The 19488-nt window shown below is 56.3% G+C and overlaps 1 protein-coding gene across 8 annotated transcripts in view; it reads left to right on the top strand.

The window, feature by feature from the left end:
• The window catches only part of HSPG2 (heparan sulfate proteoglycan 2), a 94618-nt gene that overhangs the window by 18184 nt on the left and 56946 nt on the right, over nucleotides 1-19488 (top strand). For all 8 annotated transcript variants that reach the window (XM_053920249.2, XM_053920247.2, XM_053920245.2 and 5 more), the window contains exons 2-3: nucleotides 13905-14040; nucleotides 14580-14624. In XM_053920249.2, the coding sequence (XP_053776224.1) occupies nucleotides 13905-14040; nucleotides 14580-14624 (181 nt within the window). The remainder of the gene's footprint in view (nucleotides 1-13904; nucleotides 14041-14579; nucleotides 14625-19488) is intronic.

Here is a 19488-nt window from a genome sequence, read left to right as displayed (position 1 = left end):
AGGTGGCCACTTTTCTTTCCGTTTACAGATGAGGAAACAGGGGCTCAGAGAGGTCAAGTGATTTGTCCAAGGTTACACAGCTAGGAAGTTGCCAGGCGAGGATGTCATGGGGCAGCATGTGGCCACACACATTTCCTAGGATGGCTTTGATTTATTAATCAAATAAAATAAAAACAATAGTCCTCCCAAAAGACTACGAACACACTGCAGAATTTGTGTATCTGTGCGTACAAACTATGTCTCTCAGGCTGCCTATGCCACGCGGAAGCGACCCAGGAATCCTTCGTTAAACTTTGTTTCTCGACTGCTTCGGAAAATACGGTCAGTCATAATTATGGGTATGCCTGAGCTCAGAGGAGGGAGAGCTGCGTGGGCTGGAGCGGACTGGAAAGGTTTGGCACTGAACTGGGAGTGGAGCTGAGGAGGCTGTGAACTTGGCCTTGGTTGGCCCCACCCAAGGCCCCTCTCAGCCTCCCTGAATGGCCTGCAACCCCGTCCATTTGCCAGGAAAATCACAAGGCCTCTCTCTCCTCAAACCCCCTTCTCACCCAGCACAGCCCATCCCCCTCCCTCCAGGGCCTGTGGGAGAGCCCAGACTCCAGGCAAGGCTTGTCTGCCCACAGACCTTTGCTCCAGCCCCTCTGCCCGCCCTCACCCCAGACTTCCCAGGAACTGGGTGAAGGGCTGTGGAGTGGGGCAGCGAGGCCTGAGTCCTACCCAGTGGGCCCAGCAGGGCCAGGCACCCTAGGATTCGAGCAGTTGGCAACACGAGGACTGAGATGACCCCAGCCAGCCTGCTCCCACCCTCTCCTGCAGTGAGGCTCTTGGCCCTGAGGCCCCAGCAGCTGTCAGCAGGGAATGGTGACAGAGGAAGGCCAGAGGTGACTTCTCAACCCGCCCCTTCTCTCTCCCCAGGCCTGGGCCAGGCCCAGAGCTCTTACCAGCTGTTGTCAGCGGCTGCTGAGCTTTGTTCCCGAGCCAGCACTGGGTACCGCCCTCCCCCCCAGGACATCTTCCCACCACCCTTCATAGCAGAGAGCCGCTGCCCCTGGGGAGGGGAGGGGGCTAATGTGGGAACAGGGTCCCATCCCTTAGTTCCTTTGATCCAGCTAAGGACACAGAGAAATAGGAAGTAATGCCCCTGTTTTTATGGAAGGCAAAACAGGTCCAGAGAGGCCAAGTGACTTCCTTGAAGCCACACAGCTACTGAGTGGCTGAGTTCAGGCTCCTGGCTCCCAGCTCACTGTTCACTCTGTTGCCTTTCTTCAGGGTGCGTTTATGCAGGATGATAGAGACTTTTGGGTTCCTGGGGTTGACTCCCAGCTTGGCCACTTCGTTTTGGGACCCCAGGCAAGCTCCTTAACCACTGTGAGTGGAACTCCCATTTTCTTGCTTGTAAATAAAAGTAACCTACCTCTTGGGATTGTTGAGCAAATTAAACGAGACAGTCCATGTAGAGTATAGCATAAGCCTGGCCCCCAATGAGATCTGGCTATGTTATCATCATAGGTATTAGCCTTCCGTGCACCCAGCACTGCGGGTGGTTCTATGGGGGTTACAGACACATTCCACAAATATTTATATCAATGGATAATGTTTATTTGGCACCTGCTATGTGCAAGGTGCTAGGGAAAAAAGTGACACAATAGGCAAAATTCCCATCCCTGCTTACATCTTGCCCCACACAGGTAGCTGAGGAGCCATGACTTCCTCTCAACCACAGCAGCCTCCAAGTACACTGGTGTTATTACCACGTTTTGCAGATGAGAAAACTGGGGTTGAGAAGACTGGTAGCAGAGCGGGGGCCAGAATCCAGCTCTTCTGAGGGTCTTGGACAATGGCCCTGAGGGCTTCCTGGAGGAGGAGACACTTGTGCTTGTATCCCATAGGGCCTCAGGGCCTGGCGGGAGAGGTGGGATGCAGTCTGTATGGGACGCAGCCATCACCGTCTGGGCAGCAACAATTTCAGGAAGGTCTTGGTGAGGTCAGGGCCTCTTGTTCCCCAGGGAAAGAGGCACAGCCAGAGCTTTAAATACCCCTCACAGCCCAGAATAGCTCCTATTGTCTTGGCCAGCAGCTGGGGGACCCAGGAGGGTTCTGAGGGAGGCTAATCCTGGAGGTGGGGGGCAGGGGGTCCGTGGGCACTTTCCTCTACGTGATGGGTGGTGCTTCTGCAAAGACTTTTCCAGTTGGCTCCCGCAGGAAGGCCTGCCTTGTGGGAAGGGTGGAGCAGCTGCCTGGGTTCTCCGTGAGCAACGTGAGGCTGAGAGGGGAGCTTGGTGGGTGGGGGACTCCCAGGGGGGACCCTGTTCCCTGGTGAAGGTGCTCCTTTGTGCGTCAGCGATGTGTGTTCATTGGCTCGCTGCGTCCTCGACTGTGGGCGGGCCTACCCAGGTCCCTGCCCGGGGCCTCCTGGCACCCTTGCCTGCTCTGGCTATTTCGGGCACTGGCTGTGTTCAGGCTTGGGGAGGGATGGGTAATCCTGCCCAGACCAAGGATGCTGGGGGTGCTGCCTAGACCGCCAGTCCAGCCCCCTGGATCTTTGATTGCTGTAGGCTCTGACCCTGAGTTAAGCCTCAAAGGGTCATGGTCAGTGGGCTCCAAGGGGATGCTGGCCCCACTGACAAGGGCAAGGAAGGGCACCAGGCAAACCTTTTCCCTTGGGACGTTCCCTGCTCTCAGCCTCTGGAATAGTTGTGCTTCTTCTAAGCAACGGGTTTGTTTTTCCCTCATGGGACACGAAATCCAGGGACTGGTCAGGTTTCCCTCTTCCCATTGGCCACCAGAAAGCTCAGAGCCAAGTGAGCTGTCGCTTTCCCAGACCTCCAGCATCTGGCACATGCTGTGTCTGCTCACCTCACCCCAGGCTCAGTCTGTCCTCCCTACCCGAGTTTTATTACGTATGTTAATTTTCTCTTGCTGTTATATGTACATTTTTGTAAGCTGCTTTGAATCTTTTTGGAACAGGGTGGCGGGGGCGGTATAAACAGATTGATGGTGGTAACCCTTTGCTGGCCAGCTCCCCTCAATCCTTTCCTCCTGCTTGGCTCCGACTTTGTAATTCCCTGCCGTGGCTCTGCTCTCTCTGCTGGCTGGAGTCACAGCCTAGAATTTTAGAATCCTGTCCTTTCAGAATTTCAGTGCCCTAAAATGTCATAGTCAGAAGGAACCTTTGGAATCATCTAAACTGAGAGCTTTAAACTTACTATTACTAAGCAGTGAAACCCTTATTTCAATCAAAATAATAGTATTTTGATTAAATGCTATAGTATTTGGATAAATAATAGCAGACACAGAGCATCCGCCATGTACTAGTCGTGTACTAGTGCCGTTTGTAGCTTTTTCCATTTTTACTGAGTCCTCACAACAACCCTGTGAGGTACATCCTGTTACTATGAATTTTCACGCCCATTTTACAGATGAGGAAATGGAGACGCTAGAGAGGAAAAGTGAGTAACTCGGCCTCACAGATAACCAGTGGCTGAACCAGGCGTATTATGTAGAAGGTCAGAATGTCAAATGGAAAAGGTCGATTTGTTTTTATTGAAGTGAGTATTTGGGGGAGGGGGCCCAACTCTATCCGTCTGCCCCCACCCCTCACCCGCTCTCTAAAGTGGCCCGACCCCCCGGCTGCTGAGGACAGACTGGAAACCTGTGATCTCTATCACAGGTTTCCAGTGATATTTGACAGCGGGAGCCTGAGGCCCAGACGGGGGATGAAGGGACTCCCCCAGGACAGCGGGGTGAGCTGAAAGTCAGCTCTTAGTCTTCCTTAGTTTTCATGGTCCCCTTGCTGCCCAGGCCCATCCTCTCCCCTCACCCCCAACCCCGAGTCCCAGTCTCTGCCCTCAGCCCAACTGCCCCTCAACACTCCGCTCCCTCCCTCTCCAGGGCATGGGTACCTTCATACCTTCTGTATGGTCCTAGGGGATCAGAAGTGACCCGGCGCTGGACCGCCCTCTTTGTCCCCTCCGATGGGACTCATGGCCTGAGAGGGCGGGCCGAGGCCAGCAGGGAAGGTGCAGCTTCTCCCTGGGTGTCCTTAGACTCTGTCCGGGTTTACCCTGAGGAGAAAACATAGCCCCCTCGCCACCAACTAGCCTGTCGCCTGGCCTGCTTTTCCTCCATCGCACTTCATTCCATGGGGCTTTTCTGTCTTCAGGACCCCCTTTCCAAGACCCCAGTGGTGGTGGGTCACATCTTACCGCTAAAGCTTTACTCAGGGAGAGCTAGCTGGCAGCTAGCTAAACAAAGGTGCACCCTGGGGTGGATGTTCCCAAAATGGGTTCTGTGGAACCCTAGTCCCCTGAGCTCTGCCTGGAGGAAGCATGGATGTCTTCCAAGTTAAGCAAGTTTGGGAAGCACTAACTAGTCACCCCGTTCCCTCATCATAGTGTTAGAGACGTTAGGACTCAGGGAACCAGCTCTGCTTTGTGTAACCAGGCTTTCCCAGACGTGTGTGTCTGCAGGGTCCTCCCCCATCACTTTCCTGTCCAGAGTTACTGTCCCTGGAATGGACATTAGTCATGAGGAAAGGGGATAGGGGGCACTCCAAAAGGAAGGGGCTTTCCTCTTATTTCCAGCTCTGCTGCCCGCAGGCCTCTGGTCAACCATGGGATTGGCCCGGCCTGCCCCTTCCTCCCCGTCCAGGAAGCAGATGGGGAAAGCCCTGGGGGGCAGGGGGAGCTGGCCTCCTTGGCCACAGCTGCCGGGTTGCCGTTCCAGTCTGTTTTTTCCTGTTGCCGATGCCCACGGGAGCAAGCAGGAGCAGAGCCACGGAGGCTTGGCTGCCCGGCTACCTTGCGCAAGGCCCTGGGGGTGGCCAGAGCTATGGCCCAGCTCGCCTCCCAGACCCCTGCCCACTCCCTGGGATGCTGGCCTGGGCAGCTGGCAGGTTTCTTCTCGTCAGTGACTGTGGGCTGCTGCTTGTCTTCCCAGAGATGGGCCTTCCGGCTGGAAAGCCCCAGGTTCAGAGGTGGCAGGGGAGGGCTCAGGTGGTATAGAGTTTCCAGGCTGGAACCAGGAGTCTGTCTGACTTTCAGTTCCAGGTCTTCCAACTCTGTGATCATTGGCAAGTCACCTTTCTGCGCCTCGGTGTCTTCATTTATCAAACCCCATTCATTCGCTAATTTAACAAACATTATTGCGTGTCCACAGTCTGTGAGGTACCTTTTAGGTACTGGGTACACAGCAGTGAATAAAATGGACAAAGTCCCTGCCTTCGTGGAGCCTGTGTTCTTGTAGGGGAGACAGATGATAAGCAGGTAAATGTAAATATAGGGTTGAAAGTAGGTGGTGAGGTGCCATGAAACAGGGTAAGGGAGGTGACAGAGAGCTAACCGTGACAGATTCTGGACCTGGAATGGGGTCAGGGTAGGCCTCTGTAAAGGTGACGTGTGAGCAGAGGAAGAGGAGTGAGCATATGTGGGGGCAGTGTCCCAGGCTGGGGGTACAGCAACTGCTGTACCTGGAGGTGGGAGGGGCCTTGGTGTATTTGAGGACTATTGAGATAAACATGGCAAGGAGCAGGGAGAGCGCAACGGGAGAGAGGAGGTTGGAGAAATGTGTACAGGCAGATCACACTGGACCCGGTTGACCATAACAGGGACTTTTTTCTTCTAATCCTTTGGTGAGTCAAGGGCAATGGAAAGGCCGAATGTAGTAGGTTCAGAAAGTTCATTGTCAAAAGTGGTGTTTCATTTCAAGAAAAATTCGTAGGCCTGGCGCTGTGCTAGGGGCTTCATTCATGAAATCTGTTGGCAATGACCCTGGTGGGTATAGACAGGCCCAGCCAGGTTGGTGTGGCCTTGAAGGCCCATAGACATACCAGCACTCCACAGCAGGGCCACCTGGGAGCCAGAGAACCTGAGAACCAAGCCAGGCCTCGGGCAGGAGGCAGGCACGTGAACACTGCAGGCGCTGTTGGCACCAACAGTGCTTAGAGGATAATATTCAACCCCTGGGGATCTTCTTGCCGGGTGGCCCAGCCCGGAAGCTGTTCCCGCTTGGCCACCTCCGTCGCCTTAGCGGCACCTGGCAAACGGGTGAGGCAGGGTCATTTCCCAGTGGCTTCCTGCTTCCTCCCTGAAAGCTGGCTGGCAGCTCCCTCAGCCCCAGGGGAGGCCCATTCTTAGGGTGTCTGTGGGGGCAGGAGGAACATGTGGGGACTCGGCGGGGGCGGGGGAGGGGGGACTGGGAGAATTGGGCATGACAACAGTGCGACCCAGGGGCAACCCTCTGAGTGGAAAAGAACATTCAGAGCTGGACCCCTTCGATCCTCTGCTGCCTGGAGCACCGCGTCCCACCGCACCAACCTTCGAGTCTCTTGACTGTGCCATGCGCTCTCCCACCTCTGGGCCCCGGCGTATCCCCTTTCTTCTGCCAGATGCCCACCCTGTTCCCCTTCTCCACCCTACTTGGGTGAAATCATCTTTTGGACCCAGCTGAATTGTCATTTCCCCTGGGAAGCCTTCCTCAAACTCCCACCCTGCCCAGGGGAGGGGACTCTCCTCTGGACTCTGCCAGGCCCTGTCCTTCCTCTGAAGAGCTCTCCACACACGGTGTTGTCACCAGTGGGTTTAATGGTCTGTGTCCCCTAGGAAGACAGAGCTCCGTGTCTGCCTGCTTCCCAGTTTTACTCCCAGGGCCCGGCACACTGCAGGTGCTCCATAAGTGAAGGTCAAATCCACTTGAATTGAACCTTATGGGGTAGGTGTGCTGGTTTATGCCCCCCCTGCCCCTTTCTTTTACAGATGAGAAAGCTGAGGCTGCCCAGCTAGAAAGTGGCCGAGACGGCCTGGAATTGGGGGGTTTGAGCAGAGTCCACCTCTGCCCCACTGGCCACATCTCTCTGAGCTTGGGGGATCAAGAGCTCCGGCGGGAGCAGACCCGCTCGGTGTACGTGCCAGCCACGTGAGAGGGGCCTTCAAAGCAGAGACCCTGTCAGGTCCACCTGGGAAAGGGCTGGGCAGATTCAGAGTTCTCTGGCCACGCTTCAAGTTTGTTCAGGCAGCCAGTCATTCACAATGACAGACTTGTCATCATGTCCGCAGATATTAACTGAGCGCCCAGGGTGTGTTCTCTCTTCCAAGGATGCAGCGATGAGCAAAACTCATGAAAATCACTGCCTAGCACATATCATGGGGGCTCACTGCAGTTTGCTAAAAGGGAAGGGTGTCAAGGGGCTTGTTGAAGGTCCATGGTGAGTTCGGGGCAGAGCTGGGGCAAGGAATCCCACAGCCCAGCTTCTGGCTCCCATGGTGTCTGTTGAAGGCCCTGATGGGCCCTCAGTGTTCCCTCAGGTCCTGGCTGGGATGCAGCCCCTCCAGGTCCCAGGCCTTAGTATGAGTTTATAGAGGGCTGGGGTCAGAGATTCCGAGCTAGCCAAACACAGGAGAGAGGGCCCTGCTTTCAAACCGGATGCCTATTGCCTTTGCTGTATAGCCTTGGTCGGGCAACTTGACTTCTCTGAGCCTTGTATGCTTATCTATAAATTCGGGGAGTGCCAGTACCTGCCTTATGAGGTTGTGGATTTCCGTGAGCTAAGCCTTGCAAAGACTTATCTCAGCATGAGCCCTTGAGGGGCCTCAGCCTTTCGCCTAATTTTGGGGATCACTGTTTTCCCGGCCAACTGGCTGGCGAAGCTCCTGCTGCCTTGGAAGCCTGAGTGCAGAGAGCTGGCAGGCCTCCCAAGTGGCACGGGCAGCGCAGGCATGCCAGAGGAGGCTGTAGCCACCTCCTTTCCGGCCCGGCACCCCTCTCAGCCTGCCAGGGGATTAAAGGCCTTTAGGCCTTTGTGTCTGAGTCTCCCACCCCTGGCAGTTTGCACAGCAAAGTGCTGCCCCAACAGATTCCTTCCCCGTTGTCATCTGCGGCCCGTGGACAGGGTGCCATGACCTGTGGGTGGGGCAGGGCACCTTGACCCTCTCTCTGGGGCCTGGGCTGTAGTAGGGTGGAGATAGCACTGTGGGGTTACCTGGGAGCCTGCATCAGAAAGTGGGGTGGGAGGGGGAACTTGCCTGGGTTCAGTGTCCCAAAGAATTAGGGGCTGTGGGTCAGAGCGTCTGCCAGCTCCTCTGCCACGCACAGGGGAGGGCCACTGAGGCAGAGTCTGTGCTGGCAGGAGGCAGGTGGGCAGGCAGGGCCCGTTTGTCCCGCACCCCCACACTGCCTCTGGATTTTCATGGGGTGAGCTCACTCCACCCAGATGCCTGGAGACTTGCCCTGGGCAGCTGCAGTCACCCTGGGGACCGCACTGCTCAGACCTCTGTCCAGCTGTGGGGGCGGTGGGCGGGGGGCTCAGCCTCAGGCCTGGGCCATGGAGGGGAGGGTGGGCCGGCTGCCCAAGGCATGTGAAGAATGTCTCAGGAGAAGCCTGAAGTTGAAGTCCTTAGTCAGTCGTTCCAGAGTCGGCATCAGAGCAGGCAGACAACTTGAGCCTTGGAACTAAGTTTTGTGGTCACCCCCAGCCAGTGCCCTGCCTGTTCGGCCGGTGCAGGGCCTGGGCAGCAGAGCCAGACCCCTCCCTTCATCCCACACCTGGACACTGACCCTGAGCCTGAGCCCACCCCCCACACTCCCATGAATCACCTCATGACCTCTTCTCCCCTCCCCTCTACCCTGTACCTCCTACATGGTACTACTTCTAGTGCTCATTGAGCACTTACTGTGTACAGGTACCATGCTGAGTGCCTTACAAGCTTTAATCCCATTTACACAGAAGACCCTTTCTGAGCCTCAGTTTCCTCATCTACAAAATGGAAATTACAATACAAGCTCAGTTTCTTAATTGAGACCCTTGGGATCAGATGTGTTTTGGAATTCAGAAGTTTTCCAACTGGAGAAAGGTGACATAGAGCACATGCCAGCTGCGATATGACATCCTCGGTGGAGTCGGAGGCAACACCCCATAACAAAACACACTCATATTGCTGCCACAAAGTGCGTGGCTGTTCCCCCGAAGTGGAGTACAGAAGCTACTAATAGCTTCACGTCAGTTCAGGTCAGGGCTCGGCACCAAATGAGCTTGTTACAAACTTACTGAAAACACACACACACACTGCTGGTTTTCAGAGCTGCTTGGATTTCCCTTTTTGCGAATGAGGGATGGTGGCCTGCAGCCACACAGCGCACCCCGGTTGCCGAGGACTAACTGAGGGGCCTGGAGGAGAAAGCCCTCTGTGGAGTCTGACTGTTTTTATTGTCATTTCTTCACCGTGTGGCCATCCTCCTACAGCTCCGATTTTAGCAGCTCCAGAAGCTCTTAACCTTTGCAAAGCCTGGAGTCCTTGCTATAAGCTCCTTTTAAAACCCTATGTCCTATATCTGGGTCTGTACCGCTGCCTGCACCCCAAACCTTGTCTAACTACTGTGCCCTTCTCTAATGGCTTGACCTTTACCCCCACACTTCCTCCCGGATACCCTTGCCTCCCTCTTTATCCTTACTCAGGCCAGGAGAGGAGGGCCAAGTCTCTGTCCTTTGTCCCCAAGGGCGTCTGCAGGACCTGGAGCTCTATGTGCACCCTCTTTCTCACCAGGAGGGCCTGGACACAACCCAGCCTCAGGGAGCGGGTGCTTCCTAGAAGTCCTTGGTCTGTCTGGTACACCATCTCCCCACCTCCAACCTCCGTTCTATGCTCATTGCCCAGGGGCAGGGGAGCTACTCTGCTCCCATTTCCATCCCAAGCAATTGTTCTCAGCACACTAGAACAGTCGGCTGACCTTGGCCTGTATGAGTCAGCTGTCCCCACTTCTCACTCTGTGCCTGGCTCCTTCCTCTCAGGCCCAGGTCTGCCCTCTGGACTCCTCCTCTCTGGCCTGCCGTTCAGCTTCAACATCCGCCTGAAGTCCTGGGTTCATCTGGGAGGAAGCCGGATTCCCTCCCAGCTGGACACATGCTGGAAGGCAAGAAACCTGGGTGCTATTTCTGCCTTTGACCCTAAAGTCTCTGACAGCCCTCCTTGGGACTGTAGGACCTGCTGCATGGGCCTAGGCTGCTGCCAGCACATGTCCCTCCTGGGAGCTAGTCAGGTTGGGGATGGAGACCAGCCAGCCCTTGGCTTCCTGGCCCTGCCCCACCCAGCCCAGCCCTGCCTCCTTTCCTGGTGAGCAGGGGGCTTGGGGTCCTGGGTCAGTCCTGGCTCTGCCAGACACTCACTTGTTTCCTCCTCTGTGAAAGGGAGCCATTCACATCTGCTCTGCCACCTCAGGAGGTCATTGTCATGGTCAAATGACACTGAGGCCGAGGGAATGCTCTGTAAACTGAAATGCAGTGTGGCTGAGAGACTTTGCAGTCGGGACTCAGTGACCTCGGTGAGTTCCAGCTCACTGCACAGCCCTGGTCACAGAGGCTGTGTGAGGCAGTGCTGGCAGCTTAGCCACTGGTGCCAAACCACCAGGGTTCCAATTCCAGCTCCACCACCTGCTAGGTCTTCAAGCAGGTGACCTGACTCTGCTCCTTTTCCTCCTCTTTACAGCGTGGCTGTTTAACACCTATAACCTGGGTTAACACATAGAAGTCCTTAAAGGAGTACCTGGTGCATAGTGAGTGCCCAGTAAATGAGCTCGTCTTATTCCCCAAGCAGACCTTGGACTTCTCAGGTTTGAATCCAAGTTCCCTTCTATGATCAAGTCCCGGGCTCCTTCGGGCTCTTTCCGAAGCCTCTTTCCGGTCTGGCTCCATCTTCCCTCCCAGATGTGAAATACAGCTGCTAGAACCTTTTGATCTTCAGCTTTTCACAGGCGAAGTCTCTGCTCTTGCTGGCTTGGCCCTTGCTACAGGCCCTGGTTTGACCCCGGAGCCTTGGGTCCTGGGGAGGGGGCTGCAAGCAAGCGCAGGTGGGCATGTGGAGGACCCATTCCCTGGGTCCCTGTGGTAGGGGGCCTCTGTCCAGGCCTGATTTGCTCTGGATTCTCTCTCTGCTCTCACTGCAGATGTGTATTCCTGGCATTTTTTTTTTCAAGCTGAACCTCACTTTGCTATTTCTGGTCCAGTCCCAAGCCCCACCCTGGCTCCTCCCTCCCTAGGAGAGGCTCTGGACCTTGCTCACCAGGGTTCTCCTTTTCCAGACAGTGGAATGGTGTCAAGGGGGTGCCAGGAATCCCTGCTCCTCGTGCAGCTCTCCTGGGCCTTCCCTTGCATGGGAAGGAGGAGGACGTGGCAATGACACACGGAGAGCCCTCCTCAGGCGGGGAGTTGCCTCATGTGCCCCGCTAACCTCTTCTGCTCAGTGTCAGTGCCCCTGCGCCAGCCCTTACCCCACACTCCCTTCAGGTCAGAGGAGGATGGAGAACCCCTGGTAGGGCTGGTCCTGTGATTCTTAAACAGCAAGTGTTAGGATCCCCTGAGCATACACAACTGTAACTCTCTGGCCTGGGGTGGAATGAGCCTGACTCAGTGGCTCTGGGAAGCGGCCCAGGAATCTATGTCTCACCACCTCCTGGAGGTTCCAAGGCTCACTCCTGGATGCAAACCTCATGGCCCAGCCCAGAGGCTCACTGACCACCCTTGTCCAGAGGGAAAGGGTGAGGAGAAGAAACAGGAGGAGGGGTTTGCCCATGGATTGGGGGGCGGGGCTTAGGCCAGAGCAAAGGATAAAGGAGGCAGTGCAGGCCTCACACAAGGCTTGGTAGCACCGCAAACAAAAAGATGCCCAAATGGCACTCAGCTCCTGCCTCCCACAGGAGCCCAGCCTAGGAAGGGAGATGCGTACAGCCTTCATGGGGGTGGGTGCACCCCCCAAAGCAAGTCATCTTCATGAAGCAGCTAGAATTAGTGGGTGATGACATTTTTTTGTCCATTCATTCATTCATTCATTCAATCATTCAAGTATTTACTGAACACAGGTGCTGAGAAAGTAGAAATGAATTAATCACAGTCCCTGCCTTCAAGGTTCTTCTATTTCAGTGCAGGTATGGGTGATTACAGAGTGAGTCCCAGAGGGGCGCAGGTGGCTTGGAAAGGCAAGGAGTCAGGACAAAGTTTCCCAAAGCTTCCTCTTCTTCTTTTTTTTAAAAATAAATTTTATTCATTTATTTATTTGTAGAGAGAGGGGAAGGGAGGGAGAATGAGAGGGAGAGAAACATCAATGTGCAGTTGTCCCTCACGTGCCCCCTACTGGGGACCTGGCCCGAAACCCAGGCATGTGCCCAGACTGGGAGTCGAACCTGTGACCCTTTGGTTTGCAGGCCAGCACTCAACCCACTGAACCACACCATCCAGGGCAGACTTTTTTTTTTTTCAGTCTTCTTTACTGAGGTATACATTATATACAGTGAATGTACCCATCACTTCAAGTGTACAGTTCTGTAATGACAAGGAGATGTATGTACCCAGGGAACCATCCGTCCAAAAGGCTCCTTTTTACCCCGTCCCAGTCAGCCACCCTAACCCTGGGCGCAGGCAGCTACTGCTCTTTCTGTCACCACGGATTAGGCTTTTTCCCCATGGGCTTTCATACAGTGGGGAGTCTTTTGTGTCTGGCTTCTTTCATGTAGCATAATGTATTAGGGGTTCATCCACGTGGCCATGCATATCTGCAATTTGTTCCTTTTTATTACTGAGCAGTTAAAGGAGGTGATATTTAGCTGAATTTGGGGGGATGGAATTGAAGTTAGCCAGAAACAAATTGACGTTAACCAGATAAACAAAGGGAGGAAAGATATTCAGGCAGAGGGACCAGTACAAGAAAAGGCCAGAGGCTCCAGGACACATATCGTGTGGAGTTGGGGGGCAGGGGGAGAGAGGGACAGCCTGTTTCTTTGATTCTTTTCTCCTTCTCGGGCCTCTCTTCTGCTGTCACCACCTTGTCTAGCCAGCGAGGGCTGGGTTTGGTTTTCACAAGCAAGACCACTTCCTTCGGGCCAGCCTGGGCTCCCCAGATGGGGCCAAGGCCAGGGCAGGGCAAGAGACGCTCCCGCCAGGCCATCTGGAGCTGGACGAGCATTATGGGGCCACAGCGAATCCCTGCACACTTGTCAGAGTGGGAGGGCTCTGGTGTTCCCTGGGGCTCCGCTGGGTTTGTTTCCTTCTAAGTGATCTGGTAAAACGCCTTTGGAAAAATCTCGAGCTTGCCTAGGGGAAAAGGGCACCCACACCCGAGAAAGGCAGGTGGGATGGGTGCAGGGGGCCTTCTGCTCCGCCTCCAGGATGCAGGGTCCGAGCAGCCCCTCGGAGTTTGTGCTGGGCTCAGCAGCAGCCTGGGGTCACGTGGAGTTGACACCACGCTGGTCCTGCCCCCATTCAGCCCAGCTGCTGGGCTCCACCCTTGCCTCTGCACAGATGAGCCTGTCAGTGCAGCAGAAGGTGCCAGAACTAACTCTCCAACATGGCTGGAATGTGTTCCCTGTGGCCTGGAGACTGGAACAACTTGGCCAGACTGAGGCAGAGCGAGGTGGCCAAGTTGGCCAGGTGTGGAGCTGCTATTGGAGGCAGCAGCTTCGATGGACTCGCCCTCTGTTTCTGCCTCTGTCCCCCATCCACTCGGACCCTGGCCACTCTTCCACGTGCCTATGTTCCCATCTTCGCTGGCCCAGGTCACCCTTTCCCTGCCTGTGTCTCCTGTCCACGAACTCACGTCCTGGATATCTCTTGCCTTCTCCAAAAGAAGAGTCACCACTTACCAGAGTGATTTTAATTGTGTTGTCTGTTTATCTGAGGATTCATTCAGACTGGGAGAATTTGCAGGGCTGGGCTCTGAGGCCTCAAGGGGCTGATGAGGTTTGGGGGAGCTGAGTCAAAGGTGGTGGTTCGGTCCCAGCCTGACTCTCTTAGCCAAACCACATCTGACCTAACCACTACAGGGCTTTGGGGTGAGACTCAGGGTCCCCCTTGAAGGGACGGGAGGGGTCCTGGGCTTGGCAGTGGCTGGAGAGTGTGACACAATTGTCTGTGTGGTCTCCCGCAGGTGGCCCTTGCGCTGAGGGCATATGATGGCCCGTCTCTGCCTGAGGATGCGGAGACAGTCACGGCAGGCCGGGCCGGCTGGGGCTACTCAGACCTGTCCGACGACGAGGACTTGCTGGCTGACGAAGCCTCCGGAGGTGGGCAGAGGGTTCTGGAGGCTGGGAGTGGGGCAGGCGGGGGACAGAGTCAGGGTTCTCCCCACCAGGCCTTAAAGGGACCTCAGGAAACTTGCCCAGGAAAGTGGTGCCTGAAGAGATGGGCTGAGACCTGGGTGTGTCCTGAGCCCTGGCCCCAGTGACCCCAGGATTCTCCACCTACAACCTGTATGACCCTGGGCTGGTGGTGGTTCCTCTGCTGTGGCAGTCCCCGCCTCGGACAGGATGATCGGGACTGATGGGGAAGGTGGTGGGCAGTGCACAGTGGAGGACGATGGCCACCTCTATTCCACCTCCTCCTGTCCTCACCGTGGGGGGCGGGGCAGTCTGGCCTGGCCCCTCCTTCCCAGCCGCCCTTGGTCCACACCCTCTCTCCAGATCATCCTTCCTGAGGCCTGAGGAGGAAGTAACAGCTGCGTTTCCATGATCTTCCCCACTGTGTGCCCAGAACAGTGCCTGACACCCAGTAGGTGCGAACCAAATATTTGTGGTTGCTGAATAAGTCTGTTGTTTGCTTGCAGATGACCTGGGCAGCGGGGACGAGGGCAGCGGGATCTTCCAGATGGGTAAGTCGCTGGGGCTGTCCTGTAGGCTTCATCCCGCACCCCGGAAAGCCCTGGAGCAGGTCTTTCCAGCCACAGAGGTCTCATCGCTGGAGCCAAGGGCCCTGAGGGCTCCTTGGGCCTGCCGTGAAGGTGGGCTTGTCCCTCCTGAGTGACAGTCATGTGGACTGGCTGGCAGGTGTCTGCAGGGTTGGGCATGGCTAGGTTCTGTGCGTGCCAGTGCCAGGAAATGCCTGGTTCTATTATCAGAGGAGACTGGGCGCAGTCGGGGTGGTATGGCCATAGATAGGAAATGCGTGGTTCTGATGGGGACTGAAGCTGGCTGCTCAGCATTCAAAGCAAAATTCTCACTTCCCAGGGCAGCTCGGCTGTGAAGGTCTTCGGCAGAGCCCTCCTAGGGACTGCTGCAGAGCTGGGACCCCAGCAGGAGTGGGCAGCTAGAGGGGTTCCGTGGCCTGGGGCATTTGGGCAGGCCCACAGAGCTGACAGCAGGAGGAGAGCCAGCCTCCCCAGAACCTAGGAGGGAACCCTGCCTTAGGTCAGGCTACCTCTGGGGAGCCCAGGGTTCCTGGGTTGGAGAAGGAGCGCTGGGCTTTACGGAGGGAAAGGAACCAGGAGCTCTGTCGGCTGCCCACTCTGCCTGCACTCGCAGTGCCTGGCCAGAGCCAGGGCTAGCCCAGCTCTGACTCCCTGCTTCTTCCCACCCTGGGATTCTGGGGAGAGAAAGAGCTCCCTGGTGACAAGTCCCAGCAACTCCATGTAGTTCCTACTGACCTCTGGGAGCCAGGACTGGGCACTCGGTGATCAGGGCCAAGGATGGGGCCCTGCTCAGACTGACCACTGGGCAGCCCCATGGCATCCAGTGCTGCCCACATAGGGCAGGTCTGGCCTGGGCCTCTCTAGGGCCTCCCTTCGGCTGGCATCACAGTGGCATCCAAATGCCAGATGGTGGCATCCTACCCAGGCCAGTGCAAACAGGAGGGTGGGCCCGTGGGTGGGGCAGTCTGACTGCGACCTCCCAGCACCTAGGACTCAGACACTACCTGACCTTCCCACTCGTAGGTCTCTTCTGGGCTACAGGATGCTGGGAATCTGGGCGGGGCCTGGGAGTGGGTGTCAGGGGGCCCAATGCACACAGCTCACACCCCAGAATGGCCTGAGCTATTGCGTCCCTGGGAGTTGCCTCTTGCCAAGCCAGGCCTGCCTGCGGAGACCCTGGTCCAGTCCGCCTCATCCAATCGGAATATCTGTGGACCCTCCCACGGGGCTGCCCACTGCAGCAGCTCCGCGCACTCTGGGTGGTTTACCAGCCCATCTCGCCCCGTGAGAAGCCGCTGTCAGGGCAGGAGAGGCCAGGGGTGGGGGAAGGGCAGGGATGGGGAGTAGCAGCTGGGAGGGCCCAAGAGCAGAACCCCTTTCCTCGTGGCTAGGGCTGATCCGTGGGAAGATGTAGAGCCTTGGACCTTCTCGGCCCAAGCCCTGGTACCAGCCCACTGCCTTTGGGGCAGGTCCACGAAGCTGGGCTGAATCTCAGCCCAGAAGGCAGCCGGCGTGTCTCTGATCCCTGGGGGCTTAGCGCGCCTGCTTCAGCCCTGCCCTCCCTGTGCTGACTGTAATGAGGCTGTCCCTGGCTGTGCCCCATGCCTGGGCCCTGGCCCCGCACCAGGCTCTGGGATGTAGCCCCAGAGATGGCACCTCCCCTCTCTTCTTCCCTCTAGCAGGCCTGTGGCTCCCCCAGGCTCTGCCCAGCCCTGTCTCAACCCCCCTCCCATATGCCTCTCCTCAAGAGCCCCTGCCCACCACCCCTTACCCGATTCCGTTCCATCTTCTGACCTTGCTCTTTGTCTTTCCCACTCTTGTCTGTCCTGCTCTGACGCCGGTCTCCATGTCTTTCCACTCCCCTGCTCCCCTGCCTGTGCTCTCTCTTCTGCTGTGTCTCTCCTCTGTGCCTCATCCTTCTGTCTCGCCCTGTGTCCCTCTGTCTTTCCCTGGCTTCCTTCTGCCTTTGTCTCACCTCTCATTCTCCCCCCACCTTCCCTGTCTCCATCTCTGGGTCTCTGTCTCCAAATCTCTGTCATTTCCCCCCTCTGTCTGTTGTCTATCTTTCTTCATGTCTCTGGTTCTTCCTTTGTTGTCCCCACCTCCCTTGGTGTCTCTGTCGCTCCTCGCTTCCCGCTCTGCGGCTCCACTCTGCAGGCCCTGGGCCACCCCTGGGCCGCCCTCCCATGGCCGGCATGATGGTGTTGGAGCCTGGTGAGGCATCTCCTCTCAGTAAGTGGCCCGCCAGCCTGGTGAGCTCATTCTCCCTCTCCCTCCCCAACCTCTCTCCCAGCTCTCCCTTCTCACTCCTTTTCCTTCCTCTTCTCTTCCTGCCCAGCCTGCACTTTGTCACCCTTGAGGCTCAGAGGCACCTGTCCTGGTGTGGGGGCCAGGACAGCCCTGGCCCAGCTGGCCCTCCTTCTTCTCTCCTGCGCTGCCCAGGACACAGTCAGGCCCCATCTGGGCATTGAATCTGAGCAGAGCTGGGCCTGGTGTTGTCCCCATGGGGTGCTGGTTGGGCAGGGACGGGTAGGGCAGCCTCTCAGGGAATAAGGCCCTGGAGTCCTGGGTGCAGCTTGTGTCCACCTGAGGGACCTAGAGGGAACCAGGGCTGGGGTTCAGGGACCTGAGTGCATGTGGGAGTTCTGGGGAGCAGGGAGTGAGCATGGGGAGTAGGTAGGGTAGCCTGCATTCCCTGCCCCTGCCTGGGTATAAGGCAGCTTTAGGCCTCCCATACATCCGTCCAGCCTCTGGCCCCAAGTGAACTCTCCAGATGGGGTCAGATGGAGGGCCAGGAGGGAGAGTGCTGGCCTGGGCAGGCACCCAGTGAGCACTCCCAGCATCACCGCCTTCCTTCCAGCACCCTCAGCTCTGGGAGCTGGTTCCCAAAACAGACAGGCCTCACCTGCCCCAATCCTCAGGTATCAGCTGCAGCGACACATTCCAGGGTGGAAGAGGGAAGGGCTTGCCCTGACCTGCCCTGGTCTGGAAGAAAGCTGGGGGTGGGGTCAGGCTGAAGGGTCCGTGCCCTTCCCAGGCCCTAGTAGAAAGGGGCTTTGTGGAGCCCTAGCCCCTCCCCCAGGAGTGGGCACATTCCTGGGCAGAGGCCTGGCCTCCTCGCCCTCGCTGTGCTGTGGGGCTGAGGCCAGGGGCCAGGGTTGGGGTGGGGGGACTCTCAATGGGCCTCTGTACCCACTCACAAGGGGCCTCTGTGGCCAAGCTCGTGGCCCCCATACTTCGGCCCCCAGAGCCCCGCCTGCCCAGCACCCAGGAGCCCGGCCCGGCATGGTCCCTGTGGCTCCGAGCAGGCGGCGCTGCCCTCACAGATACCCTCTCTTGGTGCAGGAGGTGGGGTTTTCTCCTATACCTGGTTTGGCCACCCACCCCTGCCCGGGCTTGCTCAGCTTGAGCCTTCGAGGGAGAGGGTCCTGGTTCTGGGAGCATGGACACCTGTGGGCCTAACAGGGTGGAGCGGGAGGAGAGCAGGCCTTGTTGTCAGGTCCAGCTGATGCCGCTCCTCCTGCCATCTACATGCATCTACCTCCTGTCATCTGTCACCTCTCTGAGCCCACTTCTGCCTCAGGGACATTGCAGCTGCTGTTCCCTCAGCCTGGAATGCAGTTCTCCCAGATACCTCCCTGAGGCTTGCTCCCTTCAAAGCTTCCCCTTTGAGGAGAGGCCTTCCCTGGCCACCCATATATTCCTTGCTCATTTGTTTCATTTCCTTTCTCCTCCAGCTAGAACGTGATCTCTGTGGGTACAGAGATTGTCATTTGTGGAGTTCACTGCTATGTGCCCTGGCCCTAGAATACCACCTGGCATGCAGTAGGCCCTCAATATAGATTTGTTAAAGCAATGAATGCCCCCCTCAGATGGAAACAATGAAACCGAATTCATTCCTCGGTTGGTCATGAAGACCAGAGGGAATAATTACCGCTAACCCGTGCAGCCCCTAGGATGTGCCGGACACTATTGCAAGCACTTTACTTTTGTTAATTTATTTACTCTTAACAACAGCCATCTGGGGTGGACACTACTATTACCCCCATTTTATAGATGAGAAAACTGAGGCTCAGTGAGGTTAAGTAACTTGCTCAAGGTCACAGGGCTGTAAGTGGCAATTTTGCTGCAGAGGCTGAGCTTTTCATCACTAAGCTACATATGCCTCTCATATCGGTCACATGATATTGCACCTACTATGTTGTGCCACACTCTGTGTTAAGCACTTTGTACGTATTTAAAACTCATTTGTAACTCACGTCAACTCAGTATTTGTAATCTATACCCTCTTTCATACAAAAATCTTGTCCATTATAGATGCTCAAGAAATGCTTGGTGTGTGTATATACATACATATATTTGAGTCACTTGCAACGCATATTAATTCATGTTTACAACTGCTATATGAGCTCATAACGAGATTTAATGTGTATAAAATGTATATAGTAGGTGCCTAAGAAATAATAGTTGTATGTATATGTTCCCACTGATCTGGTACGAATTGGCTCAGCCATCACTTATTAGGCACCTACTATGTGCTAGGTGCTATGCAGACACTGGGGATACGGGAGTGAATGAGGTCTGCAGTCCCTCCCACCCGCCATCCAGTTCAGAGTCTAGCTGCAGAGAGAAACGTGGCAACAGCTTCTGATCCTCCAGTGCTTGTGCTGTGCCAAGTGCGGCATCCTAGCACACGGGGAGATGGCGCCTGCAAGCATGGTGCCATTTATTCCCTACGGCAGCCCAGTGTGGTTAATGTGCTTATGGTCCCAACTGGCCGAGGAAGCTCAGACAGCTGAGGTCAGTGCCTGAGATGCAGCTGACCTCA

The sequence above is a fragment of the Desmodus rotundus genome, chromosome 3, assembly GCF_022682495.2.
Source record: "Desmodus rotundus isolate HL8 chromosome 3, HLdesRot8A.1, whole genome shotgun sequence".
In the NCBI taxonomy this organism is placed as follows: Eukaryota; Metazoa; Chordata; class Mammalia; order Chiroptera; family Phyllostomidae; genus Desmodus; species Desmodus rotundus.
The sequence above is the reverse complement of the archived record's forward strand: the minus strand, read 5'-3'. Positions and strand labels throughout refer to the sequence as shown.